Source organism: Papaver somniferum, chromosome 7, assembly GCF_003573695.1.
Source record: "Papaver somniferum cultivar HN1 chromosome 7, ASM357369v1, whole genome shotgun sequence".
Lineage (NCBI taxonomy): Eukaryota > Viridiplantae > Streptophyta > Magnoliopsida > Ranunculales > Papaveraceae > Papaver > Papaver somniferum.
Window position 1 is genome coordinate 211,835,635 of NC_039364.1, and position 19,696 is coordinate 211,855,330.

General features: G+C 36.0%; 1 protein-coding gene across 1 annotated transcript; it reads right to left on the minus strand.

The window, feature by feature from the left end:
• Window positions 1-18,689: 18,689 nt before the first annotated feature.
• LOC113293327 (mitochondrial import inner membrane translocase subunit Tim9) lies at window positions 18,690-19,011 on the minus strand. Its single transcript, XM_026541995.1, has one exon. It carries the CDS (start codon window positions 18,978-18,980, stop codon window positions 18,696-18,698), a length of 285 nt encoding a protein of 94 aa, XP_026397780.1. The 5' UTR covers window positions 18,981-19,011; the 3' UTR covers window positions 18,690-18,695.
• Between the last annotated feature and the right edge of the window lie 685 nt (window positions 19,012-19,696).

Below are 19,696 nucleotides of genomic sequence, written 5' to 3' on the forward strand. Positions count from 1 at the left end.
ACTCCAAATTCACTTCGCTGCTGCCATTATTTCCCGCCAGTTTCTATATTTGAACGGTGAAGAAAAGGGGGCGCCCCTATCCAGAGTAAGGGTGCCAATATCATATACCTTGGGGGTGCCTTGGAGGTGCCCCTTATCCAAACTGTGGGTGCCAATATCACTTCCTCCGGTTGCTTTAAACAACTTTTCGAGCCGATTTTTCAAAAATGTTTATTGTCCAAAAATACCTAGACACACATAAAACACCATAATAAGTACAAAAATGAGCACTATCAATAAATAGAATCGAGACAAATCGGACACAAAAATGTGTCCATCAAATACCCCCAAACTTATTATTTGCTAGTCCTCGAGCAAAAATAAAATAAAATAAAATCATAACTCACTGTCGCAGGCTTCGTCGGTTGCACTTAGCATGTGCAACAAGCCTTTAAACCCCTAGGTGCCCTAGTGGCCGACGGGAGGGTTTACCAGAGGTGTACCCACAAAACCTTTATACTCCAGACCCTAGCTATCTACGCAGAACCTTGGAAGGCACTAAAGAATCTCCTTGGTTGGCATACTTATTGACTATAGGAGGAAGTACCCTGATGCAAAATTCCAATTGTTGTACACGAGTTTGCACTCAAGCATACTAAAATTCATATATAAGTGATAGAGCTCTACTCATATAGTCGCACTATGGACATCAATATCCGGAGTCAACAAATCACATGGATATATTAAGACGTGGATATAGAGAAAAACATAGATGGTTTTGATGTTGACTAGGTGAACGATGTTTCTCATATCTTTCTGAAGGCCACTGCCAAAATGAACCTATCCTAATGGACTGAGATACTAGTCTGACTAATATCAACACAACGGGCATATACAAGGGAACCAGTGGTTGATAATCCTAACTCTAGGTCAACACAACTGCATATACAAGGATACCAGTGGTCGACTTTATTGAATTTATTCTGGTTGGTCTGATGGTCTGGTCTCAATTTCTTTTTTTTTTTTTTTTTTTGGGTATCTCAATCACTCTATTTCACCCTAGCAGTGGTAACAACTTGAATCGTGAGCCCCACCTAATCACTTAGAGAAACATATTTTAAAAAGAAAACAAAATAAAAACAGAAGTGAAAAGGACTCAATGAGATATGGCGAAACTACCATGTTATTTCTAACACTTGAGTTATGTGCTTTTATGAATAGACTCTTTAGATGTTTCCATCTAATCAGACTGGTTCCTCAACTCCTATAACCAAAATGCTTCCATCCACTTAGAATGGTTAGTGCCCTCCTTAATAAGCATAAATTTCTAGGCTCTGGAGTTTATTTATTGCAACAAAAAGGTAACAAAAAGTTTCTATCCCACCCCCAAACTTAAATCTAACATTGTCCTCAATGTTCTAATAAAATAACAGTACCAAAAGTATAAATAACATGAGGAATCAGTAAAGAGAGAAGTCGGAAAGATAGTACCCGGGTGGAGTGTAACCAAAAACCGACAAAAATAATATACAACATACAAAACCGCCTCGATGGTCAATCAAGGTAAACAGGGTCCTCCAAAGGGACCTCCTCAACATCACCTATAGGAAAAGGCTCTAAAAAGGGCTTCAATCTCTGACCGTTAACCTTTGAAGAACTACTACCATTTGGTGTTTCAATCTCAACAGCGCCATGAGGAAAAACACTACGGACCACAAAAGGAAATAGATGCAAACGAGTGTCATACATATAGGAAATTTTTGACCTGGAGAAAATGACTTTCGTAAAATATTCTTATCATGCACAAGTTTCATTTTGTTCTTATGCTCCTTAGCACTAACGTATGCATCTCTACGAATCTCGTCCAACTCATTGAGCTGGAGCTTTCTGTGAGCCCTTGCCTTGTCAAGTGAAAAGTTTAAGTTCTTAATAGCCCAATAGGATCTATGTTCTAACTCAATAGGAAGGTGACATGCCTTTCCAAACACCAAACGATAAGGTGACTTTCCAATGGGTGTCTTAAACGCGGTACGGTAAGCCCATAAGGCATCAGTAAGCCTCGATGACCAGTCTTTCCTATTGGGATTAACTGTTTTCTCTAAAATACGCTTAATTTCCCTATTGGAGACCTCTACCTGACCACTAGTCTGTGGGTGATATGGGGTAGCTACTTTGTGGGTAATACCATATTATTTCATTAAAAGAGCAAACGGTCTATTACAAAAGTGTGACCCTCCATCACTAATTATAGCTCGCGGTGTACCAAAACGTGTAAGTATATTCTCTTTCAAAAACTGGACTATGACTCTGTGGTCATTTTTTTTACACGGAACCGCCTCAACCCACTTAGACACATAGTCTACTACGACAAGTATGTAAAGATAACCAAAAGAATTAGGGAATGAACCCATAAAATCAATGCCCCACACATCAAAGACCTCAATCACTAAAATAGGGTTCAAAGGCATCATATTTCTACAGGAAATGGTCCCTAACCTCTGGCAACGCTCACAAGAAACACAATGACTATGAGAGTCCTTAAACTGCAATATCTTAGCAGCAGTCTTCTTAGCACTAAAATGACCCCCACATGCATGTTCATGACAAAAGGAGATAATACTGGACTAGTCACCCTCGGGTACACATCTCCTAATAATCTGGTCTGGACAATACTTAAACAGATAAGGATCATCCCAAAAGAAATGCTTAACCTCGGCTAAAAACCTAGAACGATCTTGCTTACCCCAATATTGAGGCATTCAACCAGTAACAAGATGATTCACTGTATTTGCATACCAAGGTGATTGGGAAACAGAGAACAATCGTTCATTAGGAAAGCTATCCCTTATAGGAAGGGCATCATTAGGGGAACTAACAACTAGCCTAGACAAGTGGTCTGCTACTATATTTTCTGCACCCTTTTTGTCTCTAATGTCTGGACAAAATTCTTGTAATAAAAGGATCCATCTAATCAATCTAGGTTTGGTATCCTTCTCAGACAAAAGGTATTTTAAAGCAGCATGATCAGTATAAATTACGATCTTAAAACCTAATAGGTAGGATCTAAACTTATCCAAGGCAAACATGATGGCTGGCAGTTCCTTCTCGGTAGTTGTATAGTTCATTTGGGAATTATTCAGAGTTTTGCTAGCATAGTACATGACGTAATTTGTTTTCTCGCTGACCTAGCACAACGCCTATAACATAATCTGAAGCATCACACATAATTTCAAAGGGTAGGTTCCAATTAGGTGCCTGGACTATCGGGGCGGTAGTATGTAAATTCTTAAGCTTCTCAAAAGCCTCTAAACAAGAATCATCAAAGACAAACTTAACATCTTTTGCAAGCAAATTGCAAAGAGGTCTATAAATCAAGCTAAAATCCTTAATGAATCGACGGTAAAAACCTGCATTCCCTAGGAATGACCTAATATCTTTTACGGTTTTTACGACCTGTAAGGTCTTAATAAGGTCAACTTTGGCTTTGTCTACCTCTATACCCTTTGAAGAAACGATGTGCCCTAACAATTCCTGATTTAACCATAAAATGACATTTTTCCCAATTAAGCACGAAATTCTTTTCCTTACACCTAGTCAACACTAATGTCAAATGATGGAGGCACTCAACGAAAGATGAACCAAACACTGAAAAATCATCCATAAAGACCTCTAAAAACCGTTCTACCATATCAGAAAATATGCTCATCATACAACGCTGAAAAGTCGCAGGGGCATTACAAATCCCAAAAGGCATGCGTCTATACGCAAAGGTACCAAAGGGACAGGTAAAAGTGGTTTTCTCTTGGTCTTCTGGGGAAATAACTATCTGATTATAACCGGAGTATCCATCTAAGAATCAATATTGACTATGTCCAGCTAATCGCTCTAGAATTTGTTCGATAAAAGGAAGGGGAAAGTGATCCTTCCTTGTGACCTTGTTCAATTTCCTATAGTCAATACAAACACGCCATCCCGTGGTCACTCGGGTTGGGATTAACTCATTATTATCATTTTGGACTACAGTGATACCTGATTTCTTGGGGGCAACCTGAACAAGGCTGACCCACTTACTGTCTGAAATTGGGTAGATAATACTCGCATCTAACATCTTAAGCACCTCTTTTCGAACTACCTCTTTCATGTTAGGGTTTAGTCGACGTTGCATCTCCCTAGAAGGTTTGGAGTCTTCCTATAAATGAATCTGATGCATACACACAGTAGGACTTATACCCTTAATGTCTGTTATAGTCCACCCTAAAGCTTCCTTATTGTTTTGAAGTATATTTACTAGCCTACTTTCCTGATCACTATCCAAATCGGAAGCTACAACAACAAGTAAAGTCTCAGATGGGCCTAAAAACACATACTTTAGAGTGTCAGGTAGTGGTTTTAGGTCCAACTTAGGAGGCTGTTCTAAAGAAGGAATTAAGGTAGTCTCGGAAACTGGTAATGATTCAAACCTAGCTTTCCATCTATCAGTGTCTAACACAGGGGTAGAATCTAATAGAGCATTCACTTGTTCAATAGTGCTATCGTCATCAAAATCTAAACCAAAATGGGATATACAACTTTCTAATGGGTCTTCAGACAAAATGTTTGGTAATGACTCCTGAACTAAGGCTTCTATCATATTCACCTCTTCAATACATGTGTCATCTAGCTCATAAGGTAGCTTACTGACATTAAAAATGTTCATCTCCATAGTCATATTACTAAAAGATAAGTTCATCACACCATTTCGACAGTTAATGATCGCATTAGACGTAGCTAAAAATGGGCGACCAAAAATCACAGGTATCCGGTTCTCTGGGTCGGCGATAGGTTGGGTATCTAGCACAACAAAGTCAACTGGATAAATAAACTTTTCGACCTCAATGAGAACATCCTCGATAGCACCTCGAGGAATTTTAACAGACCTATCAGCTAACTGGAGTGTCATCTGAGTAGGTTTCATTTCACCAGGTCCTAGATGTAAGTACACATGGTACGACAGTAAGTTCACATTGGCTCCTAAGTCAAGTAAAGCTTTTTTCTACCCGGAATTTACCTATTGTGCAAGCAATGGTAGGGGATCATGGGTCTTTGTACTTTGGAGTTGTGGTGTTCTGAATGATTGAACTTACGTGACTAGCTAAAAAGGCTTTCTTATGGACGCTAAGTTTTCGCTTTCACGTACACATATCCTTAAGAAACTTGGCATACGCAGGAATTTGCCTAATTGCATCTAATAAAGGAAGGTTTATGGTAACTTGCTTAAAAACCTCCAATATGTCATTAAAGTTCGATTCCTTCTTTGTTGGTACTAATAGCTGGGGAAATGGGGCTCTAGGCACAGAATCAGAGCTCTCAAGAACCGAATTGGCATCATCAGAAATTTTATCAGTCCCCTCAGCTAGTGATGATCCTGAGGGGTGAACTACAATATGTTCACTATCACTATCAGGCATGGTTACCTTATTGTATACAATTCTACCACTCCTAAGGGTTCTAACAGCATTCAATTGATTCGATGTTTTTGCACCTAATTCATGAACTCTTATAGGGTTGGGTTGTGTTTGACTAGGAAACTTACCTTTTTCCTTCAAAGACTCATTTATAAGACCAACCTGGGTTTTTAACTCGAAAATAGCCTGACTATTTTCTTATCCTATCATGTTACTAGCTTGTAGACTTTGTTCTACGGATAACTGAAACTTTGCAGTTTGTTGAGTTAACAAGGAGAGAGATTCCTCTAAACTTAAGATTTTCTTATCTAACTGATTCTGAAACTGAGCTGGTCCTGAAGGATTCTTAGTATATCCAAAACCTGGGGGAGTATTAGAATTACTAAACTGACCTTGACTCTGGCCCCTATACCACGAAAGGTTTGGATGGTTTCTCCAACCAGGATTATAGGTTTCTGAATATGGGTCAAACTTCTGACGGTTATCGAATCTAGTGTTATTATACAGAGCATTGGATTGCTCTTCATTATTCTGGCCTTCCCAAAAAGGCTCCACTCTACCACTAGTCTGACCCACTTCTAAAACTTCTAACCTTTTTGCTATAGCAGCAATTTTGGCATTTGATTCAAAGCCTCCTTCTACCCTATTAACGTTTCATCTTCCTAGAAGAATTATTTTCTGGGGTCCCCTATTATTTTCCCATTGTTGGGTCTTTTCAGCGATTTCACTCAAAAATGTCATCGCATCATCAACTGTTTGGTTTTCAAACCCACCTGTACACAAAGATTCTACTGTGGTTGTAGTGGGATAATCTAAACCCTCATAAAGGATCTGAACTAACCTAACCTTTTCTAATCCATGATGAGGATATTTGGCTAATAGATCATTGAACCTTTCCAAATACCTATACAAAGATTCTCCCTTTCGTTGAGAAAATGTGCAGATTTGCGTCCTAATAGACGATGTTTTGTGCCTAGGGAAAAACTTGTTCAAAAAGGCAGATGTAAGTTGTTCATATGTTTCAATTGACTCGGAAGCCAAACTATATAGCCACGATTTAGCTTTATCTTTCAGGGAAAAAGGGAATAACCTAAGTTTCAAAGCATCATCATCAAGGTTTCTAATCTTTATGGTACTACAAATTTCCTCAAAGTCCCTAACATGAAAATAGGGGTTTTCATTTTCTTTCCCTAAAAAGATTGGGAGCATCTGTAAGGTTCCAGGTTTAAGTTCATAATTTGCTTCCGTTTCAGCTAAACTGATACAAGAGGGACGAGTAGTCCTAGTCGGACTCGACAAAGATTTCAAAGTTGCCATTTCTGGCTCTATCGGAGTAATATGGATTCTCTCCTCAGTAAAAGACGGATGATCAAAACTGGATTTTTCAAAAATTGGACTTTCTAAATAAAGGTAATCGAGATTCTTAGAACTAACAAATCGACCTGGAGGGTCTCTTCTACGTTCAGGCATACAAAAGAATTTCCTAAATTGGAAAGGGTAAGCAATCACAAATCAAGGCCGACTCAACCAAATCAAACCTATTGATTTCTAGCAAACAAAAAGCATGATGGATCCACTTAGATTGTTTCTAGACCAGCTTCTACTCTTCCAAGAGGCAACTAGGTACAATTTTAGCAAACCTCGTAGGACGATCCGAATAAAGTAAGTCGAAGAAAAGTAGGAGAAGCTCTGGGGAGCTTTGATACTCCACCTCTTTGGCAACGCTTCCCTGGGTTACAAGGCGGCTCTAATCGACTTCCAGTAATCTTCCTGAACTTTGAGCTAGGCTAACAGAATACCCAATACGATCCTTTTGAACGACTTTCCTATAAGCTCGTTACCTTATTGGTCTCGTTCTAGTCAAAAATTTTAAGGCTTAGGTTCGCGTAGGTTACGTGTTCCTAAGGCGGGCAAGAAGAGAACGGTGATGAAATCCGAACCCTTATCTTGTATGGCCAGGCCTTGCTCTTCACTAGAAAAATAAATGTCCGTATTCAGTCCTCAACATATAAGCATACGAAGGAAGACAGTAACTCGCTGACTGGGGATTCACAAGTGTTCAGAATCTTACCTCCCGTTCCAGACGGGGGATGAATCGGTTGTAGTCGACTCGGGCCACTGACTCCTATGTCAGTGTACGAACCCAAGGTGTAGAGACAATATCATAATTGTCCTCCTTCTCTGCAAACAGTTTATATTTAAAGTACCCTTCCGTAGGGTAAAAATAAAAATAATGTCCCAAATTCCAAAAGTCCAAAGTATCCAAAAAGAAAAGAAAAATTAAAAAAATAATAAAACCTAAAACCGTTTTTTTCTAAAAATAAACAAAACCCTAAAAAATAAAAATAAAAATAACTAAAATAAAATTGACTTCTTTTTCGTTCTTTTCGCTTTAATCTTTAGCTCCAAGTTTTTATGAAATTACCAAACTCCTTGGCTCAATTTTCTTTATGATCCAGAACTTATAGACAAAAGATAAATACCCAAAAACGTAAAATAGAACAAAAATAATAAATAAAAAAAAAACTCTAAAACCCTAAAAACAAGTCCGCGTCGGTGGCGCTAAAAATTGATGTGTTGTAGAAAGTGGTAAAAAGAGTTTCGATTCTCGAACTCGTGAAGGATACCTTAGACTTAAATGCTAAAACTAAAATAGATAATTCACTAAAAATTATAGCAAACACTGACCAAGATGATATCAATATTAAAAGAACACTGAGGCTAAGATTCCACTATTTTCCAAGTTCAAAGTGATTTAATCCCAATATTTATATTCATGCAATTTTCTCATTCAATTTGTATCTAACTATTGCAACAAGTAGATTCTCAAAATAACAAGTGTAAATCCGAAGCATAGAACATCAAAAACTTAGGTCCAAGCATGCTCTATCAAAAGAAATAACAATTGCTTAACAAAAATCATTCAAACAATTTTCAATCAAGGCAAATAATCATAAAATAATTGCAAATAAAGAGATAAAATAGAATATACCACTTTTTATTGGAAAATAGCTTTCTCTATCGCTTCAGCTATGGGGTTTAGCTCCTCATATTAGCCACTTGCTTAAAATACATGTTTGTCGCTAAAAAGTTGATTAAAAGAGTGAAAAGATATAAAGCAGTGTGTTTTGTAACAGATATAATTGTTACAAAACAACTGTTACAGAGAAACCTTAACACAGACTGTTGCGAACTCTTAATAATTGTTTGAAAAATTGTTACAAAGGTTTTGAATCTGAAAGAATAGGTCACGGATTCTGCGACCTTCTAAAAAACACATAAAGTCACACAATAAGCACAAGATCGAGTCTTAACAAAATAGAGAGTTGAGATAATTCAGACACCAAAATGTATCTATCATGTATGTAGGAGGCAAGATGACGAAGAAACTTACTAGTTGTAATTCTTATTTGGAAAAAGCTTTCTCAAGCAATCTTAATTAACTGTGATAGTCGAGCTGCAATCTATAGCGTCTCTTACAAGACATACAACAAAAAGTCAGTACATGCAAGTTATAGCATCAAAATGATGTAATAATTACTTAAAAGATGAGTAATTGGAATTGACTACATTGAAACAAAGAAATACTTAGCAGACCCATATACGAAGTCTTCTAAAGGAAACTTTTCTCAGTGAAATGTAATGGAAATATGACTAAATTATGTGAAAGAAGGTCGATCATCAATTCACAGTAACCCACCTACGTTTTGAAAACGACAAACAAGATTCAACGGGTACTAATGAGATACGATTAAAGTGTACTAAGTCAAAACTTCCAATTTCTGGGCGATCATTTGTCTTTGACCAGGGGCAACCACTCCCGTCACCAAAATATTGTTTCTTCCGTCTCTTCTTGTTCATATACCGTAAACTATTTTTGTCGTATACTCGCATAAATTTTAATTTAATATACTCAAAAACAACTACAAATATCCCGTTGGTCATATAAGTTGTCGAAAGTAATTAACAACCCATGTTTCCCTAAGGAACAAACTTATACTTATTATCATACTCCAATTCATATTTTGTGAAGTAAAAGAACTTATTCATATTTTGTGAAGTAAAGGAACTTGAAATATTTTGTCAGGTTGACAACCTATCGATATACGGTTGTGTTGCAAGTCCGCCTAAAGTAGATCAATAATGAACTTTTTTCAATGTCTAATTGTGGTTTCAACGTGCCATGGTACGTATGAAGTTGTTGTCGTATAATTGATAATGTCGAAGTTACTTGTTATCCTTGTTAATGCAATTTATTAGTATATCAGACTTTGTTATGACCATTAAGACGCGTAAAGAAGTGTTTGTGACCATCTAAATTCAGTAATAAAATGGGTAAAAAATTTATTGTAGACCGATAATAGAAGAAAACATGGCCCATAAGTAATCCTTTTCCTTAAATGATGCATTGAGATTGATAACCTAGGCGACATGAGGAGGAGACAAAAGGATCTTTGAAGAAATTTGAGGAGATGGGATGATATGAGGTGGAGTAATAAAGGGAGGACAAGAACTAACAAAATGGCGGATAAGAAATTAATTTACTAAGAACGGAAAATGAGTCATTTGTCTAAATATTTTTAAATCACGGTTCAAATGGACGAGTAAAAAATAGTTTGGGTGAAATGGCCAAAAAAAATAAATAGTAAGAATGAAATTGGTTTCATCCTAACTTAAATTTAAAAAATAGCAAGGATGAAACTGGATACATCCTGTGTAAATTAAAAATAAGAAAAAATATTTGAAAATGGGCACGATGAAACTGGTTACATCCTGCCTATTTTTACATTTTTGTCCATTTAAACAGTATCAAAATCTAACTGTCCATTTCACCCAGGAATTATTGATTTTGGTCTTTTTAACCAATTTTATGTACTAAGAAAGGGCGGTGATGTCTTCAATATGAATAATACAAATATTCATTTAAATAAGAAAAAATATGACAACAACAAGGTCAGAAATACGATACAAAGAGTGATAGGATATTCAAGCCGATGTCCAAACTCAAAGGAAAGGTAAAAGAAAGTCCAAAAAAATACTATTTGATAATGAAAAAGAAAAGTCCAAAAACATACTATTCGTCCCACTAATAAAACTCACTGTGAGACCCACCGCCGAGGTGGCGCAGACGTGGGCTTGACTTTCTCGTACTTTGGTTGTTCTTTCGATCGCTGACGTGTATTTTAATTTTTCAAGTTTTCTTTTCTCTAAACAAAGGAAGGGTTTTCTTCTCCCTCTTTGTTCATCCGAAATAAAGTCTGAAAAATATATTGGGAAAAATATCGTTTGGTCCCTTTTTAGGTGGGCCCATGTCAGTTTGGTCCTTTGGGAAAATGCCTTTACTGTTTTGTCCAAAATTATTTAAAAATATTAAATGGACAAAAGTACCCTTTCATGTTAATTTCTACTTATTTTTTTTGTAACAGTTCATTCTTCAAAATGAACTCCTGTTAATTTCTACTTATTTTTTCAGAAATCACCTAAAAAAACAGAGTTCATTTCAGAAATGAACTCCATATAAAAACCTAAAAAAAAACTGAGTTCATTCCAGAAATGAACTCCATATAAAAACCTAAAAAAACAGAGTTCATTCCAGAAATGAACTCCATATAAAAACCTAAAAAAAACAGAGTTCATTCTAGAAATGAACTCCATATAAAAACCTAAAAAAAACAGAGTTCATTCCAGAAATGAACTCCATATAAAAACCTAAAAAAACAGAGTTCATACCAGAAATGAACTCCATATAAAAACCTAAAAATGAACAACATCATCATCTTCATCTTCTTTGACGTCTTCAAACACCAGCACCAACATCGTCGTCTTCAAACACCAGCAGCAACATCATCTTCGTCGTCTTCAAGCTGCAGCAGAAGCAAAAATCATCGTCTTCAAACACGAGTTCATCTTCATCATCAACAAACAACATCATAAACAGCAGCAGATCCATGAAATCGTCGTCATCGTTTTCTTCTTCATCATCATCAACAACAAACATAAAAAACAGTAGCAGATCCATGAAATCACCGCAATCGTTTTCTTCTTCTTCTTCTTCTTCTTCTTCATCAACAACGACATCAAAAACATCAACATATCCATGAAAAATCGTCGTCATCGTTTTCTTCTTCTTCGTCGTCATCAACAACAACAACAAAAACAGTGGCAGAAAGAAAAAGAAAAAAGAAATTGAGAAAGAAACTAGATCTGAAAATAGGTGGAGAGAGAAAGTAAATATGAAAATAAGATATTTTCTAGGGTTTTTGTCTATATATGTGGTCCCAAAAGGATATTTCTGCCACCACATAATGACAATTACATCATCCATGACATCACCCTAGGACCAAACCATAATTTTTAGGACCAAACTATAATTTACATTTCCAAATAGGACCAAACAGACAGTTGACTGGGTCAACTGGACTAGACTCTCTCTAATATATTATTTCTAGGACCTATTGGTATTTCCTACAAATATATTCAATACAAGAATCTTCAGTCGAAGGTATGTTTACTTTCATTTGTGGGTATACTAGGTTATACGTTATGTTATTATAAGGTTTTATTTTATTTTTTAAGTTGCAATTTTGTTTCTCTAAAACCCTAGAAATCAGTAGAAGAATTTTAAACAGTGAAGTTGGTGATGGATCGGATTGTCCTTTTGCTGATCATGTGTTTCTTTTGCCAAAAACAATTTTATGTATTTCAGGGTCTCGGTTGATTTTACTGTGTAAGTTATTGTTTTATGTGTTTATTATTCAATTAAGTGATAAACAATAACTTTTCTTTTTATAAAGATTAAGTAATCAACAATAATAAAAGAAAGGATTGATTGAAAAACTAGTGATGTAATGTGAGAAAGTGCAGTCTATGCGTTTGTGCCTACCAGTCTTTTTCTAATGGAGTACATTTTACAGATTAGAGCTTTCTATGTTGTTTATCTTATGTGATTCTTCTATTCTTGCCAGTAGATTATGGGATGCTCTGATCGGTGATGAATTGCATTTGTTTTCAAACAAGCATATTGTCCAGGCATGTGCCTTCGCAGAGGTACTCATTATTTTCCTTTCCCCTTCATTTTGTTATGTTTTGGTTTTTGAAGGCTTAGTTATATCGGTGGTTATCTGTGTTCTTGTAAGAGGGTTGAGGATAGACTGTTTTTTTTTTTACATACTAGATGTGGTTAGAAGTTAAACCTTTTATTGATGCTGTAAAAACTTGTACTCTTATTGGTCGTTTGGATGCAAATGTATAAGTAGCTTTTTTGCTTTTTTAAGTTAAAAAGTCACAAGTCTGTTTGGTAACTAGATTTAGGAATGACTTATAGAAGTAGATAAGTTACTTATTTTTGGAGCAAAAACTTTTTGCTTTTCTACTTCTGAGAGATCGACTTTTCACTGAAATCACTGGTTTTGTTTCTCTTCTTTCCTTATTTTCTCTTTCTACAAATAAACCCATTTGTTGTTTTATTTCGATGCTGATGAAGATGAATATAGGAAATATAAACTAGATATATTATGTGAAGATCTATTACAATACTTAGATGTAACAGTCTATGATCTTCAATCTGGGTTTTTGAAATGGATTTTATTTTCTTTTTTGATCAGCTATTATGTTTTTATTGTCTTTCCTAATCAATTTTTTCTATTATCTTAAATCACGTTTTAGACCTAATATTTATTCATGTTAATCAAATCTTTAGTTCCATCAACATAGTAATCTTATTTTTTTTTCTTCTTGGAGATCTTAGCAGATCACATCACTAATTTGTTATTCTCGTAATCCGATTGAAACCATTTTTTCCAAAACCTAAATTTGTGTTCTTCATTAACCCCAAGTAAAGTGATAGAACAATTTTCTTCTTTTTTCATGGTTGAATAAAATTTGTTAACATTGCTGGTGAAAATCATAGCAACATGAATTTAATCGCCCAGAAAATCTACCATTTTTTTTGATAAACCATTAAAGTTTGCTGATTTTTTTTGTTTTTCTGGTTAGTAGCCAAACTAACTTCTCAATAATTTTGACTTCTAGAGGTACTTCTAAGAAGTCCAGAAACACTTCTCAGAAGCACTTCAGTATCCGAACAGGCTATTAGTAGTGAGCATCAATGCATAGTTCCTGTAATGTGGATTTCCATCCATTAATTGCTTCAGCTATATTATATGACGTGTTCCCAAAAAGAAATATGGGATTAGAAAGTATCACAATTAGACTGTCTCATTTTTAGTGGAATTGTTGACAGGTACATACCTTCGAAATCCTACAAGGACGCCGCTAAGCTTTTCTAGGACGGAATGACAAACGACGAGAAACTGTGGCGTGGGATGAGAATTGGGAATTTTAGGCGCAGGCCCAAAAAAAAAAATCTTACCGCCAGGCCCACAATTAATTTCTGATACAGTCGCACCCATAATTATTTAAAAATATTTAAAACGTACTGAAAGACTCTATTACCCTTCATCGTTTTTGGGCATAATTTTTTTTCTTCTCCGCCGGTTTCTTTCCCTATTCCTCCATTAATCTCTGTAACGGATCTGCAAAGATTTTTTCTCCATCATTTAAAGAAATAAATCATTTAAAATCGATGATTCAAAGAAGTAAATCATTTTTGACTAAACCCTAGAATACATTTCAACAAAAATGGATGAAACAGACGAAGAAGAAAAAATCAAGTAGAAGAAACAGAAAAAAAGTTATGCAGCTAAATTTTCCCTTATATTGTCTTATGCACTAAACAAAATGATGCAGAAGACATTATGCACGTGCATAAAAATCCATAAATCAGAAAAGTGAAAAAAGTAATGCATAAGACAATATGCATCTAAAACAAAATAATGAGAAAAGTAATGCATAAGACATTATGCAGTTATGCTTATCATAAATCACTGCAGATGCAAAAAAAAATATGCATAACTAGTTATGCAGTACAAAGAAAATGTGCATAACAAGTTATGCAGTACAAAAAAAAATGTGCATAACCAGTTATGCAGATGCATAACTTGTTATGTGGCACAAAAATAAATGTGCATAACCAGTTATGCATATGCATAACAAGTTATGCAGTACAAAAAAAATGTGCATAACTAGTTATGCAGTACAAAGAAAATGTGCATAACTAGTTATGCTGTACATAGCTGAGATATCATCATCAGACATTGTCAAGGTCAATCCCAATGCTACACCAAGAGCTGCAAGGTGGGACTTTGCAGCAATGAAGAAAGCAATGCTCAAGAAGCATATTTCAAGCTTAGAGGTACTTGTTTATGAACCTTAAAAATGAATGTATATTTCAAGCATATGAAAGCAAACATGCAGAACTGCATAACTTATTATGCATAACTTGTTTAACTGCATAAAATACGAACATTGTTTAACTGCATAACATCTTATGCAGATCCAAGAATAACTGCATGACCTGTTATGCATTGTTTAGAGTATCTGCATAACTTGTTATGCATATAAGAAGTATTATTGTTTTTGTTAAGCATTCCCTGCGTCACTTATTGTTTTAATGCATAACATCTTATGCAGATCCAACATTGACAGCATGACAAGTTATGCATTGTTTAGGTTATCTGCATAAGTAGTTATGCATATAAAAGGGTTTTTACGTCTTCCCTGCGTCACTTATTGTTTTAATGCATAACATCTTATGCAGATCCAACATTGACAGCATGACAAGTTATGCATTGTTTAGGTTATCTGCATAAGTAGTTATGCATATAAATTTTTTTTTACGCCTTCCCTGCGTCACTTATTGTTTAACTGCATAACATCTTATGCAGATCCAACATTGACAGCATGACCTATATAACAAAGGAAAATCCAAAAATACAAACATTGTTTAACTGCATAACATCTTATGCAGATCCAAAAATAACTGCATGACCTTTTATGCATTATTTAGAGTATCTGCATAACTTGTTATGCATATAAAAAGCCTTATTATATTGGTTAAGCATACTCTGCATCACACATTGTTTAACTGCATAACATCTTATGCAGATCCAACATTGACTGCATGGACAAGTTATGCATTGTTTAGAGTATCTGCATAACCTATTATGCATATAAAGTTATGCCTTCCCTGATGAGTGTTATTAAATCATGTTGCAGTTTTAGGAGAACTTTAGAGATGAGTACAGTGCAATGGAGTTGGAACTCTGTGAAATCGAAACTAAAAGATTGAATCGAAAAGATCTGCATTGATCGTAAATTCAAAAACAAGCTTAAAATATCTAAAAATCCATTCGAAAACCTAAATTAAACTCTGTAACTTAAAATAATAGATCATAATCTTAAAGAAACTAAAACCTAGAATCGAATCAAGATTAAACAAGATCAGAATCAAAGATAAAACGAACGAACCTGAGCTTGAATTTCAGATTATCTTTGCTGAGTAAATTGAATCTCTCAATCAGCTCCTTTGCAACTCTCGATAATTCAATACTTCAGCTCTCGCTCCGGCTCTATCTCAATCTCTCAGAACAAAATCTCAATACAAAATCTCAAACCATAAAGTGAGGTTAAACTTGGAAATAAAATAAAAAGAAAACTAAATTTTGAAAATTTTGGGTTTCGGCAGAATTTATACGCCGATTTTGGGTGCGCGTGTGAACTTTTACACGCGTGGGTTTGACAGTGGTGGAAGGTGAAAAAATGGGTGTGGCTGTAGTTTTCACATGAGAATTCCTACCCCTGCCAAGAAAAAAATGTAGCTTCCCTAGATTTATTGTAAGTTTGTGATTGTCGTTTTTGTAGTGGGGTGTACGGCCTTGTATACGGATTTGCTCAATTTCTACTTTCTCGCCATTGTTGTTTGACTTTTGCTTTGACTGTCGTAGCACTGTCTAGTGAATTCATTTTCTTTTTCCATTTCAAAAATTCTTTTTTTGGTGAACCGAGAATTTAAACCACACCAAAAGAACCAGACACAGCAATACCCTTAAAATGGAACTCTCTGCTGTCCTCTGCGGGGACCACCGAGACCAAATCCAAAAATTTATGAGTGAAAAAGTGGAATTCGGTTTTGGTGTAGTTTGTAGGGGCGGTCTGTTAAGAATCATTATTTCCATTTATAGTAAAGCTTTTCTAAAATAATACTCGTTAAAATAATAATCTCTCTAAAATAACAAAATTATTTAGTCCCAATTAGGCTTGCACAGGTTAAATTTCTTCTCGCTAAAATAATAATCTCTCTAAAATAATAAATGTTTTCGGTCCCAAAACTATTATTTTAAAGAAGTTTTACTGTGATCAAACGATATTGAGTTAAACTAAATTTACTCTGTTACAATCTTAGGTGGTTGGAATGTACACAAAGATATAGACAATTTATAACCTAACACGAAAATGTAAGTTATTTTTTCTTACATTTTTTTTCGTTCACACCATGTTCTTTGGCTCTTCCGTGGAAATATGTTAACCATGCGATGGATGAATGCAATCAAATATACATCATGCTGAGCACAAAACTAGGTAGGGTTATGAGCATAAATGCATTATAACCAAAAGCACCGGGCAACTGACATTAATATAAAGAGGTTAATCCACTGTAAGTGATATAATTATGCTTCTGAATATTTCCATTCAACAGAAAACAATGATCTTTGCTTAACCAAAATGAAAAGACTTAATGATACATAAAGATGGTATCCAAAAGCAAATGAAGATTCATGATAATTTTCATAGTGGTACAAGTAACTTTTGTTGCTTTTATATGTCCAACTATCTTTTCGACTATCAAAATCCTATTTCTATGCCATGCTCCTGTATATCTCAACTTAGTAATGCAGTCACTTTGTATGTTCTCATGCAGTTGTGTCGGTAACTGCTACTCCTGAGAACTTCAACATACACCGAGAACCCTTCCAACAGCTCATTTCCTTGTAACACCCTCCACAATAGTTGGTTCCTTAAGACAGTTCCGCTACATCAGTCCCTTGCTGCACCCGATCCACCCTTTGCAGCAGCAACAACAAAGTCACCCGTTTTAATGGGGAAACAACCTGCCTCTTTGCATAGATTGTGTTTCTCACTGGAAAGGGACACCAAACTCCCAAAGTATTGCACCTCCAACACCAACTCTGCTCATACCAGTCCTTTGTCTACATGTTGTGACATAATTATTTTAATACTGAGCACGAACGATAATCTGACAAGTGCAAGCAATCATGAAAAAATTGCATTTCCCATTTGGTAAAGAATAAGAAGTTGCTTGGAGTAGACAAATTAAAGAGATATTTCGGACACAAAATTTCAAGTGCAACGGCAATCAAGTTGCTGACTTGCGCTACGACTCTTTGTCATATCAAGCCATGCACTAATCTAAGCTACTGGAAGGCAAAAGTAGAAAACCCACCATTGACTCTTGTTGTGTCGCAGGTTAAAGAGACGCTAAATTTAGCATTTAGGGTTACTTATACTCCTACACCCAGCAGTTTATAAGTTACAAAAGTACATTAACATTACACATAACTGCACGAATTTACACCGCGGGGACATCCAACTCAAAACCAATCGGCGATGAGTGGAGAGGCCCAAAAGATTATAAACCGCAGGATCTTTATTGTGTACTGCCGATACTAGCAGCAACCAAGCACAACGATCTAAACTTCATCACCGCCAGTCAAGCCAATGCCCGAGTTCTTCCAGCAATGGCAGCAGCTCAACTCCACCATTTTAATCACCAATTACAGACTCAAGTTCTTCACTTCCCTGTCTTCGATCATGATCATCACTATCACTGCCATTAACGTCAGCAGTCTCTTAAACCCGATCTCTTCTCAAATACTGATTTTTAGGTCGTGAAACCCTCAAACGTCGCACCATAACTCCGGTAGACCCATCTTCATCGTCGTTCTTTTAACAACTCCATCATTCGAATACTAGCACGAACAGCACCTCGTACAAAAAAAACACAAATTCACTGCAACAGTTCTAGAACCCATCTGAATCTCCTCCGTTCATCACTTGAACAATCTAAACTTTGACTTGGTTTCCTTTTTTTTATATATCTCAGCTTCCTTAAACAGCAGTCGTAACTTCTGTTGAGCGACCACCGGCACCATCTGATGCGCGTCAGGCATTACGTCTCCTTCTTTTCCGTTCATTACCACCAGCAGCATCAAATCTTCTTGGTTTCAAACTCCTCGGCAAATTTCCCTTCTGCAAATATATCAGCTGATTTCTCGGCTTTATTCCGAGCAACCAACATCTTCTGTTCGCAAGATTGGTTCCCAAAGAAACCTAGTTTCGTATTGTGGATATTAGTTAGGTGTCAGGTGTAGCTGTCCCTTGGTTGAGCTCTGCAAATCTCATGCCCACACGCATAGAGTGTTTGAGAAACTTCTCTGCGCATCGACGGATGCAAGACTCCTCTTGTTTGTCAAGGGACTTGCGGCGGAAAGTGTCCACACAGTCAACAAAGCATCTCTCTACCAAAGAATTGTACATCCTCAAACTGTCCCTAACTTGGAGCTGATCAATCATAGTAGACATTCTCATCTTGTCTTCCTCAGGCATAGCATCGATATCGCCCATCATACTCTTGTCCATCTTTACTGTGAATTAGAGTAAGAGATTACCTTTCTCTCACAGTAGTACTTCTTATGATATTCCTTTGAGTTTAGTTGTGTCTGACATTTGGACTTCACCAAAATTGTCTAGAACTGGTTTTCGGTATTACATGTTAATTATGGATGTTTATTCCCATTATACTTGGATTTTTCCAATGGTTCAACGTTCTGAAGCCTTAAATATATTTATTCTCTTTCGAAAGCAAGTTGAAAATCTGACAAATCACAGGATCAAAATTTTTCAGTCTGACAATGCTTTAGAGTACAAAAAGTTCACATCTTATTTGAATGATTCTGGCATTCAGCACAGATTCACTTGTCCGCATACATCTGCACAAAACGGAATTGCTGAAAGGCGAATTAGACATGTCACTGAGTCTGGTTTGGCACTTCTTTTCCAAGCGTCGATTCCCTATTCTTATTGGTCAGACGCTTTTCTAACGGCTTGCTTCCTGATAAATCGTCTACCAAAATCTAAAAGTGTCTCTGCTACTCCATTAGAGTTATTGTTCAATAAAAAACCTGACTACTCTTTTCTTAGGGTCTTTGGCTGTTTAGCATATCCATGTTTACGTCCTTACAACTCCAATAAACTAGAGCCTCGGTCTTTGCCGTGTGTGTTTATAGGATATAACAATTCACACAAAGGATACCTTTGTCTACATCGTGAAAGTGGACGCATATATGTTTCTCGTC